Source organism: Notamacropus eugenii, chromosome 5 (genome assembly GCF_028372415.1).
Source record: "Notamacropus eugenii isolate mMacEug1 chromosome 5, mMacEug1.pri_v2, whole genome shotgun sequence".
NCBI lineage: Eukaryota > Metazoa > Chordata > Mammalia > Diprotodontia > Macropodidae > Notamacropus > Notamacropus eugenii.
This window is the reverse complement of record NC_092876.1, coordinates 240636616-240656315: the sequence shown is the minus strand read 5'-3', so window position 1 is coordinate 240656315 and position 19700 is coordinate 240636616. Positions and strand designations below refer to the sequence as shown.

The window sequence follows — 19700 nt, the reverse complement described above, 5'->3', positions numbered from 1 at the left end:
GACCAGCCTTCTGGGGATGACAATTTCTTAACTAGGCTAGGTTGGTCCTAGACAAACCAGGAAGAATGAGGAATTGAGAATTAGCATTGAGATAATGAAGATGAGAGACTGAAAGAAAAGTGGTGGCATGGATGGAAATAGGGAATCGGCAAAAAGGGAAGGGTTGAGAGGAAAGAGTGTGTGGGAGCAGGGGGACAGGGTGATGGGCAAGCTTGAGAAAATATTGAGATATGGAAGAATTTTAGTTCTCAGTGAGGCAAAGTATGGGTTTAGAAGGAATGAGCCATAGAGATGGAATAATCAGAAGTTTTGGTCAGAGAAATAAATGTATTTTATCATAGAAGTGGAACACTTGTGAATTATAGTAAAATTCAGGACATGGTCATTCCTATGTTTGGCCAAGGTGGAGTGAAGTAAGCCATGGGATTTGAGGAGATTGAGATTAGTACATTTAAAGGAGCACCAACATAAGTGAAGCTTTTTTTTCTTTGTTGTTCAGTCATGTCTGACTCTGTGATCCCATTTGGGGTTTTCTTGACAAAATTACTAGAGTTTGCCATTTCCTTCTCTACTTTACTTTACAGAGGAGGAAACTGAGGCAAACAGGGTTAAGTGACTTGTTCAGGGTCACACAGCTAGTAAGTGTCTGAGGCCAAATTTGAATTCAGGAAGACTCAATCTTCCTGACTTCCAACCCAACAAAATCGGGGAGAAGAGGAAGGCAGGAAAACACTGTTTATTATCATATGTCCAAGTCTGGTCTGAAGAGAAAGAATCTCTCAGGTTGATCAAAACAAGATTTTTTCTTAAAAACTTTATGGAAACAGAATCCAAAGATAGGTGGCCTAGCACTGGGAAATGAGAGGTACACACTGGGAAGACAAGGCGTTAATAAAACTCTTCAAATAATCAGTTATGTTCAAAGGGGGAGCAATAAGGCTTAACAAGTTCAGGAAGGGCCACCGGAGTATTTGGAGAAAGGTAAAATGTTATCAGACATTATCAGTAATGGAAATCACACAATTGAGTATGGACTTTTTTCATTGTTCTACCTAGAGGCAGAAAAGTTTGTTAATTTCTTTAAATTAGCAATATTTAGTCTATCCAAAGACCTTTTCACTTATGCAGAGATTTCTAGACACTGAGTTGAAAAAGGCAAGCTTAAGGTCCTGATCCAAAGATAGAAATTCAGAAATCCTGTGAAAGAAAACCTTCTAATAAATATACAATATGTTATTTATAACACCAAAATCTGACAAATTAACAAGCTCCCATGAAGTAAGCGAAGGCAGATTTTCTTTATTTTAAACAAAACATCTATTTTGGGCTCTTTGACAACCTATCTCATTCTACTCTATTCCACCTCACACTGAAAATGAAAACCTGCTGCATTTTCATGGCACTAAAATCCATGCCCTCCCCTGAAACTGGGCACCCACTTCCTACTGACTTGATTTTAGGAAGAGTTCCCATATTTGTAAATATCTTTGGCCTTGAGTAATTACTACAAAACTCAAATTTAGCTTATGAATCTCATAAAAACAGGTAAAAAAAAACATTTATTTTTCATCTTAGATAAAGGAATAAGATGTCTGTGTATATGTGTGAAGATTGGTTGTGATCTGTGAAGTGTTCAGTTTGTAACAGTTGGATCACAGCTACAAAATATTAGATTAAGCATGTGTGAAATACTGTATAATAAAGTATGTGTGTGGTTTCTTTTCCCCCCTCATCGTAGGCTATTTTTGATCGAAACCGAAAAGATGAACTGCCTCGCTTACAATTGGAATGGATTGATAGCATCTGCATGCCTCTGTATCAGGTAACTTCTACTTGTGAATATTTGAGAGCCCTATCTCACCGAGGACATAACAGCTGTGGAAGTTTGGATATTATCAAAACCTTTCAGGGCCTCTGTGTAGTGTTTAAAACCTAATTTGCTATCTTTTCTCAGAATATTGAACATCCAATGGGGGAAGAAATCAGTAGAGCTTATTCTCATTCCCTTTCTGCTTGTATGACCTTGGGCAGGTCCACTAATGCTCTCTCTCAAAGCCTCGATTGCCTCATCTGCAAAAGGGGTTTTAAGAGAGAAGGGCTATGTAAGATAATATCTTATAGTCCTTTCCAGCTTCATGGTCTGTGATTTTATGAGTGTCTGAAACAAATTCTGGGCTGGATTTGGAGTCAGGAAGACCGCAATTCAAATCTCTAAGTCTGAAGAAATATTTGTTGAACACAAGGATGGTTCTAGTATGGCATCTCTTCATTTCCTTGAAAGTCACTTAGGCTGTCAAGGCTCCAGGCAGCTCTCAGAGAATATCGGTTGGAGACCAGCTTCCCATCTGTGTCGGTGGAAGGAGTATTTTTGTTTGTTGGTTTGTTTTCTTGCTTAGACATTTCATATCTCAATGACATCACACATCTAGGGGCAGACTATTTTGGTGGTTGTTCCATTATTTTCAGTTGTGTCTGACTCTTTATGGTGTTTTCTTGGCAATGATACTGGAATGGTTTACCATTATTATTAGCCATGTTTCTCTGAGCAAGTCATTTAAATTCTCTGAACCTCAGTTTCCTGTAAAATGGTGATAATATACGTAACACCTCATGTATCTCGTGAGGTTATTGTGAGACTCAAATGAGATATTTGTAAAGTGCTTTGAAAAGGACTCTGAGTGCTTTAATAAATACTATTTAATAGTATTATTCTCATCATTATTATTAATGCAACCAAACTACGTTTGACAATTGCATTTTAATATATTATATACTTATATTATTACAATATAATATATAGAAATATATTATATTGTAGTAACAAATAGTTTGACTGAATCAAAGCCATTCCCCTATGTCTTTACTTCAGAAGTGAAGTTAAGACAATAGTGAACTCTTCCATTCATGCACCACTTTGGAGCTCTAGCTTATCTGGGAGAAAGGAAGACTCTCATATTAGCAGTGACAGCCCAGTGTACATTGACTATTTAGTTTTATTTCTTTTTATTTGTTTGGAAAAGGAAAACCTGGTTTGTTCTTTACCCCCTACTCAGCTCAAATAAGATTGGGCCTCATTTTCACTTCAGAATGCAAAGCCCATGTAGAGAGAGCAAAATCTACTTAGTTTCTCACTCTATGTAACTTCCATTAAAAAACACTGTATTTTTTTTAAAGACTTTGCAAACATTATGCCCAAGTCTTCTCTACAGCTTCATTTTTAGTACTTCTGAGATATGCTTGGCTTTCTCACATTAACCTGGAAAAAGAGCTGTCATGAAGATGGAAATTTCATTTCTCTAATGGCTATAAATAACTAATGCATATTCATTCTTTGAGTTTTAAATTATCCATTGAATCAGTAATAAAATGGAATCTGAAGTGCAAAGTTGAAAGGGAACCTAAAAATAGAGATAGTCTAAATATAAAGAGTGTGAACGGTCCTTGTTCTTTTTAAAAGTTGAAACCTTGAGTGGAAAAAGTTCTAGAACTAAAAACATCACACACTAGGAACATCCGTTTTTATTTCTAGTATTCTATTTCTTTTAAAAAAAAAAGTTCCGCCTCCATAACTCCAAAACATGTGGCAGTTTGGTAAGGATCTGTCTAATGTACTTGTATTTATTTATTCTGCATTAGCTAAGTCTATTACCTGTTAGGTATTGGGGCTGTAACGACAAAGATGACACCACTTCTTGTATATTCAGTTAGGACAGGGGTTCATGAGGACCAACATAGGCATGACCTCCTACACAAAATACTTACTTAATAAATGCATGTTTACTGATTGATTAATATACTCAGAATCCTGACATTTTGATCTATCTCCCTAGGACAGGTTTGGGAGGCTGCTAAGAACATTAGCCTGACACCCTGACTTGCTGTACTTGAATATAAGCATTTTTTTTTTGCTTAAATTATAATAAATATTGAAAATGGTCTTCAGGCATTTGTCAATATCAAATCAACCAACCCTCTTCATCAGAGTGACATACATCTCTTGGCTCATTCTTTACTTCCTTTTAAATATTGTGAGAGCTTCAGACAAAAAGAATTTTTGTTGTTGTTTAGTCGTTTCAGATGTGCCTGACTCTTCATCACCCCATTTGGGGTTTTCTTGGCAAAGATACTAGAGTGGTTTGCCATTTCCTTCTCCAGCTCTTTACAGATGAGGAACTGAGACAAACAGGGTTAAGTGACGTGCCCAGGGTCACACACCTAGTGAATGTCTGAGGCCAGATTTGAACTCAGGAAGATGAGAGTCTATCTATCTAAAATTCTAGAACCTAAATCTCAAATAACCAGTTTTTGAGCATAAAATATAATTCTATTACTACTCTGCATGTGTGTGTTTTCATTTCCACATAGGGCAGCTATTATGATTTTTGTGGGGTTTTTTGATGGACAAACTAAAATGCAAAAGATTAAAAATACAAGAGGATACAAAATAAAAGAGATCAAATGTCCAGATGGCTGACCTGGTGCCAGGCTCATAGCCTCAGTCTTCAATCAATGGCTCTTCCATAGATTACTCTCTGCTGAAATTTTCCTTCCCATTTATTCCTTCTATTTAAAACACTAAAAGCAAGTGTAGAATTTTATTGTGTGTCTTCTCATCCCATGCAAGTCTTGTTAACATCCTCCTATAAACCCTCCATGGGGAAATCTATCCAACCTGCTGGGGCCCTTCCAGTTATTCCTCCCTCTCACCATGTCACTAGCCCTTTTACCCACTAGTTGTACATTTCTCTGATGTCATCCCTGTGCATATCACAAGCACTTCTTCATTTACAATACATTATTACCTGATATGACCCACCATGCACCTCTCCATCACCTTCTGAGTTACAATAGCCTTTAATTCTTCAAAGACTATCATTATACAATTTGCAAAATCTTCTAGACTCCATATTTTTCCATTGTTAGAAGTGTTGTCAAAAGATGGGCTTAACCACTCATTGTCATAAATTTTAAAATAAGTTATTTTGGAATGAACCTTTATTTTAAAATATGGTGAAACAGTGCCATTAGGTGGAAAGAGTTTTGGAGTTTGAATCACAGGAGATGTTTGTCCATATCCTGCCTCCATCGCTAATTAACTGTGTGACCTTGGGAAAATCAGTTTTACCTCATCTGAGCTTTAGTTTCCTTATCTCTAAAGCAAGGATAATAATCCCTCTAGTAACTTGGAGGATTGTTGGGAGGGTGAAATGAGATAGCATATGCAAAATGTTTTGTCAACCTTAGAGTGCCATATAGATGTCAGTTACTTGAATCCAGAGCAGCTAGGTAGTGCAGTGGATAGATCACCAGTCCTGGAGTCTGGAAGACTCATCAACCTGAATTCAAATCTGACCTCAAACACTTAACTAACTGAGTGACCCTGGGCAAATCACTTAACCCTATTTGCTTCAGTTTACTCATCTGTAAAATGAGCTGGAGAAGGAAATGGCAAACCACTCCAGGATCTTTGCCAATAAAACCCCAAATGGGATCATGAAGAGTCAGACAGGGCTGTAACAACTACAACTTCATGACTCCAGGCCCAGCACTATCTACTGAACTGTCTAAGTCATGTAGCCTCATTACTATAATACAATTTCAATCTCTAACAGCAGTTCTCCATTAACCTGTAATTCTAAGAGATAATCAAATCAAAATAAATTAGTTTTGCAAGAGATTACTTGAAGGAATGAGCCATCTGGTAATCTTGGTGTCTGACTTGTAAGTTTCTTGGAAAAAATTCTAAAACAAAAAAAATTTTTAAAGGACTTGTAGGCACATTTTGACTTTATTCATAATAACAATAGAGCTACATAGAGCAAAAAGTGCCTGAGCCCCCTTCAACATACGAGGGGGCAGATGTAATGATTCAGCCCCCTGAAGCTTACACACTAAGGAGGTGTGGTAGTTACATATATTGCATCTGCTGTGTGAAAATAGCTGAGCTTTTCCCATCTTACTGCTTCAAAGTTGTTTTTTTCTCAAGAAAGGGGTTGTATCATGTGAAAGTCATGATTTATCTGTGGGAGCATTTTAATACAAATGAGCAGAAGAAGCCTGAGTGGGCAGGGAAGCATCAGAGCATGTTCCCCAAGAGAAGCCGGCTGAAGCCCTGGTTAGTTAGCTCTGTCCTAGCAGGGTATCTCTGAGCAATAGACTCACATCTGATTCGCCTGCTTTCTGCTGTCTTTACACCCTGCTGCGTATCCATTAGCCTGCTGCTCAGCATCTTTAAAAAAAGAAAAAAGGAAAGAAAGAAAAGAAAAGAAAAAGCACCATCAAACCTTGAAGTCATTGCCATACCAGCCTTAGGGATAAACAGAAAACCTGATGTCACAGTACCATGCTGAGCTCCTCTTTGGAATATCAACTTTGTTGGTGGTGGTAGTGGGGTACTTCACTTCCCAAGTTAATCAAACCTCAGTGCACTTAGAGCTTCAGTGATGAACACAGGCATTTTAACTATTTTACAAAGATTGGAAAAACTTAATTTAAAATATGGAAACTCATTTCAGCTGTTCACAAAACGTTTTCATTTCTGGAGTGCTTTTCCTTATAGAGCATGCTAAAGGATATCAGTAGGCAGAGGTTGGCCAGCACAATGCTCCTTCTATATTAAGAAAAGAAAAAAGTTTTAGCTCAGGATTTTGTCTCATTAAAAATGCCCTGGGATCCCTACAGCAGACTGGCCTCTTGATTCTAAGGACAGAATGACCTGTGAGTTTCTTTCAACTTCCAGCTGGGACAACCATTTAGGAATGTATGCATCATCATTATAAATGGTAATAAACAGTTTGTACAGAAGAGTGTAGAAAGATGAAAAGCAAGACTGAGTTTATGTAAAAGACAAAAAAAAAAACCCTTGGCTCTGAAAACAATTAAGTGCAAGGGGGAGACCAGTTGCCCCTATAGAAGGATTTCCCAAGATACCCAGAAAAGGTTCTTTAGCAGAAACAATGAAAGCACAATGCTCCCAGGATGGTTTGTTTCTCCAGTATAGATTTGAAAATCAAATAAATAAAGGAACTGCAGAATGACTTTCTATAACAAGAATTTAAAATATACTTTCTCCACCACAAACAGCCTCATAATCTAAAAGGGGCAGAAGAGAATACAGAGGAAGGACTTTGAGTCAATGTTTTTGAAGTTATCAGTGGGCAATTTTCTATATTCATCCTTACATTTCTGCATGTATTCTTATATATATACACTCTTAAAATGAATACTGTTCTACTGTTTCTGATTTCCTCTTCATGCATTATTTCTTTGTAATTTCACCATAAATAGGGAATTCCTAGTATGGAACATTCTCTACCAATGCAGATCGCCCCCTTTTCTGCAATTTGTAGTCTCAGGGAATTGCCTGGGACACTGAGGAGACGTTAAATTATTTGACCAGGGTGATATGGCCAGAATACAACTGTAGTCGGATTCAACCCAGGTCTCCCAGAAACCAAGCCCAGCTCTAGAGCTACTTCTTGGTCTTCCAAATTGGTTTCAGATTCCTTTATGTTAAATTTCTTGGTATTTCTTGATATTTCCTTACATGTCTTCATATTTATCTCTCTTTATTGCATTACAGCATTTCATTACATTGACATTCTGGTTTGCTCATTCTTCAATTATTGGACATTTAGACTTATGATTTTTGTACAATGACAAATAATTATAGTTATTGAATTCCATTTCACATATATGAACTTGTGCACATGCATATCTGTTATATGTCAGAGATGAAAGTTTGACCTTATATAAAAGCTCTCTCTGGAATATGTATCATAGAATAACAAGTTATTATAACCCTACATACAATTGGGTTTTATGTGGCCTACTGCATTCAGGGGAGGAAAAGGTGGCATAGTAGATAGAGTGCCTGTCCTGGAGCCAGGAAAACTCATCTTCTTGAGTTCAAATCTGGCCGCATTTACTAGCTGTACGACCCTGAGCAAGTCACTTACCTTTGTTTGCCTCAGTCTCCTCATCTGTAAAATGAGCTGGAGAAGGAAATGGCAAACTACCTTAGTATCTTTGTCAAGAAAACCCCAGATGAGGTCACAAAGAATCAGACATGACTAAAATGACTTAACAAAAAGACTATATTTTTTTTAAAAGTAATTTAGTTCTTAATGAGGTTGTTAGTCATTATTTCTACTATGTTGAATAAATTGGTATCTATGTGCTTTTCAATGTGAGAAGTTTTCCAGGTGAAGCCTTCCCTCCCATTGATGTGTCATGTACAGATACCAGTTGTCAAAGATTTCATCTATAAGAAAATAAGATAAAACTATTCCATGAACATAATTTACTATTTTGTTAATCAGAAGGCATCTCATACTCTTAACAATGCCTGAAGTTATCATGGTCAGCATAAATATTTCTGTCCTGAGGTGTAAAAGATAGAAGTGAATAAGAATCCTTTTTCACAGAATTCCAATGAAAAGATAGGCAATGTCAGGGTCATGTTTATAGGACTGAACAATTTGGTTTAATGTCCTTTTATTTGGGTAAATTTCTGAACTTCTGAAAAGAAAAAGGTTTAATTCTAGCACAGTTTAGCTCACCACTTAATTTACCTGGTTGTCACTTTCCTTCTCTTTAAAATGAAGAGGTCAGACTAGGTAACCCCTGGCTTCCTCTGCAGTTCTAGATTTATAACCCTATGACCTTACTAAAAGTCTACGGTTATTTAATGAAACAATTCCCTCCATTGCATTGTTTAGTGAGATGTAGACAGGGAGTACCATAGGACTTGATATCAGCAACCTTCATTTCTTCAATTGTTAATAATTGTACCTAGTAAATCTACTATTACTACTACTATTACTACTAAATGTAGTAAATCTACTTCAATAGTTAATAATTATGCATAAATCATTTAACCTATGTGAGGCTCAGTTCTATGTCTATAAAAATGGAAAGCATATTTCTAAAGTCTTCCTCATGGGATTGTTGTGAAGTTCTATCTAAACCACATAATTATGAATTGCGATTATTCTCGAAAGAAAAAGACACAATTTATTTTGCCATTTCAAATAAGTTTAACCTTGTGTCAGGGTAAAATTTGTTGTGCCTAAGGATATTGCCAGACAGCAATTATAGTAAGCCTATACTGATAGCAAAGGTTCCATCAGCCTGACTCTCTGAAAGGAGAAGAAAGGACGAATTTCCTAACACTGCTCTGGCTGTTCTTATATGTAGAAGAGGAGAGGATTGATTAAACAAAACCTCTAGACTTTCATTGGTTGTAAATATCTGCTTAGGGGAACAAATAGCATTCTGGTCCAAGAACATAATTCCAGGTTTTTCCTCTTTCTCATTGTTCTTATATACCTTTCTGGTCTGAGGCTACCCTAATCTGATAGGCTCGTTCTTTTCTGTCTTTGTGCAGTGGTCTCATGTACATCCAGGCACCAGATTCCTTAATCTATACAAAGCATGTGCCAGGACATGAAGCAAAGTCTTAGTCCTAGAAGGAGTTCAAGAGAGTTTTTAGAGTTTCATCCTTCTTCCATTAGCCTGTAGGATATATGGTTACTGCCTTAACTCTAGGGTCCTAGATTAGTCTCAGAAGTCAACTAGTGCAGTGCCCTCAATTAACAGATGATGAGATTGAATCCCAGGGAGAGTAAGGGAATGCCCACGCTCACATACATAGCATGAATCAGGTCTTCTGACTTCAGACTTGGTGCTTTTTCCCCTGAACCACTCCCCTCCTGAAGGCAGAATGAACTGACAGATTTAGTATTGAGTAAAAAAACTGTCTCAGAGATGTTTTCAATCAAACTTTGTACCCCATTTGCCCAAAAGATTTCTCTTTTTAAAAAAGGATCAAAAGCACTATAATCCCAGCTTTGGAAAACCTCCACTTGCCCACTGAGAGTAACAGTTTAAGTTAGGCAAGACATAAAAAAGGATTGTCTTCATTCCTTTGGTTCTAAATATGGGAACTGAGTTAGAAAAATAGGCCTTTAAATATTTTATACTGCATTGCTTTGCAAGGCTGATGCAATCTGTGCTCCAAGTTCCATGGTAAAAAGCCTTGTACTGTCTCTCTTCTGAAAAGCTACTTGTAGGGATGTCCCTTAGGGAAGTAAAAGCTCAAAAATGGTAGATTAACGGAAGGCAGTGGAAAATCTAAGAAAGATAGGAACAAGACAGTAAAAATAGAAGCCAGAGGTGGCTACTGGGGCTGCTAGGGGTTGGGCAGCAGCTAACTTCATATGAACCTCCTTAGAGAATAAATCAAGAAATACAGGTGCAAAATATCAGCCAATTGAGTTGTTCTCAAAGAGGATCAATGACATCAGGAGGGTGATGACTTGCAAGTGAATTGGATTTAAATGAAGCAAAGCTGTGAAAAGTCATCAGCTTCTCTTTCTCCTCCAGAATCATCACAGTTCGGTGGCAAGAAATAAGTCAAGTTGACTGGCAATGGTCCAGCCAAAATATCAACCAACTCAAAGTGTGAAAGAAGGGTAAGAGGAACATATGAAGATAGAACAAGATAAAAGAGAAGAAAGGATAATAAAAAGATTAAAATAATATCAACTGATTGAAAGGAATGGGACCATAAGATTAGGGTAGCCCATTCTAAAATGGCATTAAAAAGAAATGAGAACAACAAATTGCCTAGAATCTTAGATGAGTATACTTTTGGGCAACTAAATATTTATTCATAACAAACCAGAATAAAGGAATTTTGTTCCATCAAACCCCAAGAGTAAGAAGGTAAATAGTGTTCACTGTGCCACATAACATTTTTATCAGTGACTTGAATAAAAGCATAGAAATGTGTATTTATCAGATTTTCAGGTAACAGAAAGCTAGAAGGGATGACTAATATACAGCATAACAAAGTCATGATTCAAAAGGATCTTGACAGTCTACATCACTGATTTCTATTTGATGAAATAGTACAGAGATAAATGTAAATTTTACCTTTGGGTTCAAAAATTCCACCATACAAATATAAGGTGTAGGCTAGGCTTGGGGTGGACAAAAGAAAGTCAAGAGAGACACCAGCTCATCTGAAAAAGGCCTCGGAGTTGTAATGGATTACAAGTTTAAAATGAATGACACAGCAGTCAAAAAATCTAATACAATATTGGGCTACATCAAGACAGGCACAATGTTTAGTTGGTTGTTTGTTGTCCTTTGTGGTCACAGAGGACCAAAATGGCATCAGTATGTCAGGGTCAAGGCAGCCAGCTGTGACTTATGGGAGCTCAGAAGGCTCTACCATAGATTAAGCACAAATAGTCCCCATGAACATTTGGAGTAGAGGTGTCAAAATTTGTGCATCTCATGTTTCTTTTGAGCTACTGCTATTCTGTTTTGCTCATAGAGCATCTAGGGAGGTGATGGTACCACCATGTTATGCCCTAGTCAAACCTTTCCTTCTTTTTCAAAGAGGTCAATACCTGGCTTATAGTATTCCTCTCTACCCCAGTTCCTTCTCTTACGTTTGGGGACATCATCCCCCTGGCCTCCTAGTTCATCAGCCTCCTTGACTCTCATGACCTTCATCTTCACTGGAGTTCATTCATACATAGGGATGATCATACCTTGATTCTACCATCACCCTTAGGGGTTCTTACTTCCATGGCTAAAAAACTGTGAAATTCCTTTCTCTGATCAAAACTTCCTACCCCTTCCATCTCACCTTGATTCTCACTCTTCCTAAGTGTCTTCTTCCTCACTGTAACCTCAAAATCCTTAAACCCTTAGTTCTCAGGCAGGACAAGACCCTTCTTTAACCTGGTTATCTCCCTTTCCTGGAATGCAGCCCTTCCCAATCTCCTCCTCAGAAAAGCAAGATTCTTCCTTCAAAACCCAACTCAAGGTCCACTTATAGGATCTATGTCCTCATCCCCCTAATTCCTAACCCCTCCAAAAAAAATTACATGTATGTATTTTATAGCTACTTTTCTGCATTGTGGTGTTTCCTTGTGATAGATTGTAAGCTCCTTGAGTGAGATCATCATCTAGCATAGCCTTTATTTCCTCATGGCCTAGAAGAGTGCCTGAAATTTAATAAATTTTTGTTGAATGAATCCATGTTTAATGAACCAGTAGGTTAAGCTCTACACACCAACATTTTAGGAAGAACACTGATAAGTTGGAGAGTATGTCAAAGGGGACATCCAAGATGGCAAAGAACCTTGAGTTCATGCCATATGAAAACCAGGTGAGGCAATAAATTTTCAAACTTGCTGAACCTTAGGCTGGTGCATTATGGCTGTGCTCTTTGCCATCCTAGAGCAGAGATATCAAATTCACGGTTGACAGGCAAGACAGAACCAGATTAAAAATTAAAATGTAATTTAGAAATGTTTAACAAAGTGAAAAAAGTACAAAAAACATAGATAATATTCACTTGTGGTTTTCTAAGTCAACATGCAGCCCCCAGGAATCCTTTTCTTTTCAAATCTGATACCACTCTCCTAGAGGACTAATTTAGCTAAAGGAATTAGTAATCACTTGACATATGCTATCTCATTTGATTCTGACAACCACACTGGGAGGTGCTATTATTATTTCCATTTTATGGATGAGGAAACTAAGACTGAGAGAGTTCAGGTGACTTGTCCAAAATCAGTCAGCTAGTGAGTACCTGGGGTAGACTTCAAACTCAAGAACTCCCTAACTCCATGTCCAACATGCTTATCCATTGTACCAACTAGTTGCCTATTTCCTTAATGACAGGAACTACAGGTCTCTTTCAATGTCTGTAAATCATAAGTAACAATGTTAGCTACTTGAGGACAGGGACTAGGCCTTATTTTGATATTATATCCCCAGGGTTTACTGAAATGACTGGCACAAATATTGGTTGAATTGAATTCATTCAGGTCCTTCATGAGAATGTGTGTGTTCTGTCATTTTTTAGTCATACCCAACTCTTCATGACTCCTTTTGTGGTTTTCTTGACAAAGGTACTGGAGTGGCTCACTGTTTCCTTCTCCAGATCATTTGACAGATGAGGAAACTGAAGCAAACACAGTTAAGTAACTTGCCCAGGGTCACAGCTAGTGCCTGAGGCCAGATTTGACCTTAAGGAGAGGAGCACTCTATCCACTGCCCCAACTAGCTGCCAAATAAATTTACAAGAATAATGAGAATTTTTGAGAATAATGCTCACAAAATGCTTTGTGTTGGAAATGGAAGAAACATTATGATTTCATTATAGTCTCGATGAGCTTTAAGCTTGCATCTGCAATGCTCATTGCTCTGTGCAAGGTTGAGCTCCACTTGGTGCTATAGTCTAAACACTTGAATGAGCTCATTAATGACTTTCAGGGAGAGAACAGGCTGACTGTGGAGTCACTCCATTAGAGATTCCTTTTCTCATGGAAATATGTATTTGGCAAAATGTTCATCTTTGTATTTCATTTTTAACTTTATCTTTTCTAATTGCTAGTTTTGCTTAAAAATACAGTCACAGGGAAATAAATCTATTTCCAAGGGCAATCAGCACCCAGAATAATTTCATATCCTATTTTATAATATTGACAGTCAGACTGCTTCTGTAGGACAGCTCTAGCTGTGAAAGAGTCTGCATCATGTGTGATCAATGAACTTCATCTTATGGCATCCGAATCCCAGCTGAGGACAGGAAGGGTAGGACACAGATGGATTTTCAGATCCCCAGAATAGTTCATGGCACTGATGCTTAGAAAAAAAAAATCTGCTTTTAACTTAGAAACTGGGAAGATTTGAAGATGGCTAAGATAAAGTTGAGGGCAGCTAAGTGACACAGTAGATAAGAGTGCTGATCCTGGAGACAGGAAGACTCATCTTCCTGAGTTCATATCTGGCTTCAGATATTTACTAGCTGTGTGACCCTGGGCAAGTCATTTAATACTGTTTGCCTCAGTTTCCTCATCTTAAAATAAACTGAAGAAGAAAATGGCAAACCTCTCCCATATCTTTCTCAAGAAAACCTCAAATGGGATCATGAAGAGCTGGACACCTCTGAAACAAGTGAATAGCAACAAGATGAAGATGGCTAAGAGTCATCTTGCTGAAAGAAGTATCTAATTCCATAACATGAGTTTCAATGTGAGTTTTCTGATGGTAAAGCAACTCTTCAAAATATTTCCACCTGAGGACAACACCTTATTGTTGTTGTTCAGTCATGTCTGACTCTTTGTGACCCCATGGACCATAGTCGGCCAAGCCCTTCTATCCTCCATTGTCCAGGTTCATGCTCATTGTTTCCATGACACTATCTATCCTTCTCATCCTTTGCTAACCCTTTTCCTTTTGTCTTCAATCTTTTCCAACATCAGGGTCTTTCCTAATGAATCCTGTCTTTTCATTATGTGGCTAACGTATTTAAGCTTCAGTATACAGAGGACAACACCTAGATATATGAAATAGGAGGGTCATAGGTGATTTGCATGGAGGGTACATATTGTTTGTTTGCAGAGATGCTGAGTCTGTTCTTAGATAATTTTACAGTTAAAACTTTTATGCCTACAATGCCATTTTTTGATCTTTCTGGACTGAATCCTCTCTCATTAATACAGATGCTCCAGCTGATTACTTGGAGACCCTCTGGGGCACAGAAAACAGAGAGATAAAGATAATGAAGGGTGAGAATCCCTTTGCTGGGCCACACATGGTTCTGTCACCTGGAGAACATATTATTGTTCTGTATTTGTTTTTTTTAATGGTTTTGAGGGAGTCATCTTCACATGGGCTGCCTTCCCAATAATCTGTAGCTGGTTTGTTCATTAGCATTGTGATAATGAGCCCAAAGTCATGGGTTCAGTTCCCATGTGGGCCTGTTAACTTTTCTTTGTTCCTTAGCCACAAACTGTATACCGTCTTAATTACTCCAGCCAGTGATCCATTGTTTATAAGGAAAACCAGATGAAAAAGAATGGAAGAATCTGGGGAATTTCAAAATCACTGCTTTTTTAAAAAAATGTCAGAAGCATCATCTTCGTACACAAAGGCCAGAATATTATAATTTTTACCTTTGTGTCATTTTTAAAGGCATTCTCCCATATGTATGAGAAAGGAAGTGAGGTGAAAGAAGATGATGATACTGCTCTACTCCCTATCAGTTCTCATTTGTGGATTGTGAAAAAGAAAAATGATGTGATTCCCTGTCCCCCTACCTCCTCACTCCCAGATGATAAAAAGTCTGGAAACAGGGTTGGAGAAATTCTTTCCGAGTTGGAAAAAAATGGTTATATACCTAAAACAGGATAAAAAATGGTGTCCCATCACTATTGGTTTTCAGGTATGTCTTATAACTTAGTAAGGTCAAAGGAGGAAACCTAAGGCAGTGTACTAGAATTTAAAGAGGACTGGACTGAAAGATTTGGGCTAGAATCCCCCCTCTGACACTTAGTAGGTATATGATAATGCTCAAGGCACTTACCCTTTCTGATCCTCAATTTTCTAACTTGTATCATAATACCTGCCATAGCTACCTCCTCAGGGTTGTTGCAAAGGTCAAATGAAATAATGTATGTGAAATGCAAAACCTTGCAAACCTTGGAGTAGTATGTATATTTTAGCTATTATTATAATTGTTATCAGAGTAGGTAATTCTGGGAATGGAAGTTCTGAACTAGAGTCCAGTTAGTCTGGGTTTATAAGCCATGAAAGGTATAGTAATCCAGATACAGAGAAGAATGATTGACTTGTTAGGGTCATTAGAGATTGTTCAGTCCAACTACCTTATTTTACAAATGAGAAAACAAACCCAGTGAGGTTAAGCAATTGACTCAAAGTTACAGTTCTGGACTAGGTCTGACTCAGGCTATTCCCCTTGTAGTTTAGGTTTGATATTAAAACAAAATGAGACACTGACAAATCATTTAATAATTAACAAAGGGAGATTTACTTAGGAAGATCTGTAACAGGAGAAGTATTGGATTGGATTGGATTAACAGGATAAGTATTGAGGATGCCTCGAGTTGGTTCAACTAAATGAAGTTCCCTTCCCTGAGTTACCCATCTCACCTGTTAAATATTAGAGCTTCCTAGAGTTCATAACAGCTGCTTTGTACTCAGATGATGAGGAAGTTACATCAACAATCTGCTTCTTTAGACCCCTGAGCCAACTGAGTCTTGAGAAAAGTCTCAGTCCCTTTCAAGAAAAAACTAGCTTAACCTGCAGGGTGGGGAAAGGAGAGGAATTAGGCTATTGCCCTTGGGAAGAGGAGTTAGGCTATTGTTTGTGTCACAGTTATACACTAAATCAGTAGCAGAGGCAAAACTAGCAGCAAGGCCTCCTAGCCTCTTATCTATTTCCTTTTTTATACCCACCATAGAATAATATGCAAAAACTCAGGTCCATTGTACATGACCTGAATAACATGGGTAGAAGAAATGATATCTTTGAGGACTGAACCCAAAAGATCCACTAATAAAGGTTCTGCAAAGATAGGACAGCTAGGTGACGCAGTAGATAGAGCACTGAGCCTAGAGTCAGGAAGACTCCTTTTCATGAGTTCAAATCTGGCCTCAGACACTTCCTAGATGTGTGACTCTGGGCAAGTTACTTAACTCTGTTGGCCTCAGTTCCTCATCTGTAAAATGAGCTGGAGAAGGAAATGGCAAAGCACTTCAATATCTTTGCCAAGAAAACCCTCAAAGGCAGACACAAAGAGTCAGACATAACTGGAAAATGACTAAACAACAACAAAAAAGACAGAGCAAAGAAAGAAAGAAAAGAATCTCCAGAGGAGTAAAAGTTGATGAACCCCCAGAGGAAAAGTGAGGTGTCCAAGACTGAGACCCAGTGGAGAATGGAGTCACCTTTGGAACCCAAATAGAGAATAGACTTTTCATTTTGGAAGTTGGAGGTGTGGTTGGGTATAGACTGTGAGTCAGGGAAAGGCATCCCAAGAGCAACCATGAAAGAAAGGACCTAAACTTATAAACTCTGAATCTCATACACTATAATTGAGAACTGGTGAGGCAGATTCCAAAGGACTGAGACATGATAGCTCTGTGTTGTCCTAGACACAGCAAGGAAACTAGAATTAAGTTAATGTTCCATTCAGGCCTGAGCAAATACGAAGAACCAGGATTAAACTCTAGAAATCTTAAATACATTGCATTTGAATCACTGTTCCTTGCTATCTATTTCTGTCACCTTTCCTATTGCCTGTTATACTATAGTGCCTTGTCACTATACTCTTAAAAACACTTAAGAGCTTGACAGTGTAGTAATCAGGGAATAGGGGAGTTAGGAGCAACTGAGAAAACCCTGGTGATCTTTATTCTGAAGGGGCCTGGAGTTAGAGAACTCTAGGTACTTAACAAAAGCAGAGAGTGAAAAAGCTAGTAGGTATTGCCTAGGTCAAAGTCAGGGTCATATGAAAAAAGAGGTAGCAGTGGACCCCCGATCCTTAGTCTGGGGATAGCACGTGCTATCATAATCCCCATCTTTCACATAGCAGCATGCATGGACATTAACTACCCTCTCTTTATGTGTATAGGCCTGCCAGTAGGATGCCCAAGAAGTTGATTATCTCCTCTTGAATGATTCATCTTCAATTAGGGCAAGTCACTAGCAGTTAAGCAGTCGTGCCTTCATTATTTTATCTAAAAGATAATATTTTATGGTGAGATTCAGCAAAACCCTGAATTTATTCTCCACGCTTTTTTTAATTTGAAAAGTTAACTGGGATTAATACTAGCAGGAGGGAGCTTCGTAGAAAGGCCAGAGCACTGTATCGGGAGTTGGAGGACCCACTCTTGGATTTGATGGCCGATAATCTCTCTTCTGAGGCAGCTAAGTAGTGCCATGGTGCAGAGAATACTGGACCTAGAATCAGAAAGACTCATCTTCCTGAGTTCAAATCTGGCCTCAGACACCTAATAGCTGTGTAACCCTGGGCAAGCCACTTAATGCTGTCTGCCTCAGTTTGCTTCATCTATTAAAATGAGTTAGAGAAGGAAATGGCTAACCACTACAGTATCTCTGCCAAGAAAACCCCAAATAAGGTCATGGAGAGTTGTCTAGGACTGAAAATGGCTTAACAACAATGTCTATTCTAGTTCTAAATCTGTGATCCTGCTGTTTAAAGAAGTTCATTCCTAGTACAATTTAGTAACTTTCTCACTAATCTTTAAGTGTTATGGATCACTGCTTAACCTAGCTCTGTTTTATCTCCTACCTAAATAGGGCCTTCCTACTTTAATTTGAATCTTTCTCTAAGAGTCAGTTCCCTCCTGGGTCTTGTCCATAGGTTTCAGATCAGCTTGGCATCAGAAGCTTCTGACCTACTTTGACCCAGTAGCCTGATCATTTCACTCTGCCACAGCCACTAAATATCACAGCTCCAAGTATGGTGTGGAAATGTATCATACCTAACATTCTCTAATTAAACTTTCTTAGCCTTGACTTCCTGAGACCAAACGAAACTGCTTTTTCTTAAGTCTTATTACTGTTAGAGTCAATGGTAGAGACTCCGGAGGAGGAGAGGGAAGGTGAGGGGAAGGTAAGTAGGACATGCAAAATAAAAGCACCTGGTTTTCTAGGAAAGGACCCATAGGGATAGCTTGCTGGTGTGTTTTGGACAGATGCTAGAGAATACCACAGGGAGACCTGTCTGTATTTCTGACAAGTTTGTGTATCCTTGACATTATTTTCCTGTATGTTTCTGGAAAAGTCTGATTGACATGACCAATGATAGCTCAGCCTCCTTTTTCTCATCAATGTGAGTGACATGCCATAGGCTGAAGCAGCGGGAGCTGCCTCCTACTTAACTGGCAGTTGCATTTCCTGCTGAGCCTGAGGAATGTTGGGGAGAGAAGGAAGGAGACTCAAGGTTCTTTCGTGGGGGGAGGAAGGGTGGGGGTCCTGACAAAAGGCTTCAGATGTTATCCAATTGCCAAAAGACAACTTGAAACTGCCTGAGGTCCAGGTTGAGTCACTCAAATGAGAGAAATGGGAAGAAGGGGATTATCATCATTATTTCTGTTCATACTTAGCATTTCTCCAGCACCTGTATTTCCAGACCACACCGAACTAGGTTTTCTTCCACTCATTCTGCTCCATTGCCCTGTGGCACATGTTAGCATGTCTGCCTTTATTTTACAGATTAGGAGCAGGAGAGGTTATGTTCTTTTCCCAGAGTCTAACAGTGAATTAGTGGTGATTTTAGCATTAGAACTCATAGTTTCTGAGGGCAAGGGCTCCTGGAAGCTACTGGAATTCCAGCTAAGTTAAAGAGTGGAATTTTTTTCCCAAAATCTTAAAATGGGATGACATCAAAGGTCTTTAGAGGAAGGGAAAGTTAACATGTGAGGAATCTGAATAGGCACATTTCTATCACAAGCATGTGATAACTTTAGAAGCTTTTTCCTTTCTTTTTTAAGTCAGCATTAATTAAGCTCTTATTTAGTGCCAGGCACTGTGCTAAATAATTCCTGGGGATATAGCAAAAGGCAAAAGTGTGGTTCTAGCTTCTCTGGTTTTCTTCAAAACAGCTCAATGCCTTGCCCTTGCTCGAAGCAAGAGACCTTTCCCAATCCTCCTCCCATGTTAGTGACTTCTCTTTGGGATTACCTCCTAAATACATATACAATTGCAATATTTACAATATAAAGATTTTTAATCATTTACATGGTATTTTTATTTTTAGTTCCACATTTTCTCCCTCTCTGCACCCTGTCCCCCATCCACTGAGAAGGCAAGAAACGTGATATCCATCATACAATACAGTCAT

General features: G+C 38.3%; 1 protein-coding gene across 5 annotated transcripts in view; it reads left to right on the top strand.

Moving 5' to 3' along the window:
• The window catches only part of PDE11A (phosphodiesterase 11A), a 571707-nt gene that overhangs the window by 522109 nt on the left and 29898 nt on the right, over nt 1–19700 (top strand). For all 5 annotated transcript variants that reach the window (XM_072612423.1, XM_072612422.1, XM_072612427.1 and 2 more), the window contains one exon: nt 1739–1822. In XM_072612423.1, the coding sequence (XP_072468524.1) occupies nt 1739–1822 (84 nt within the window). The remainder of the gene's footprint in view (nt 1–1738; nt 1823–19700) is intronic.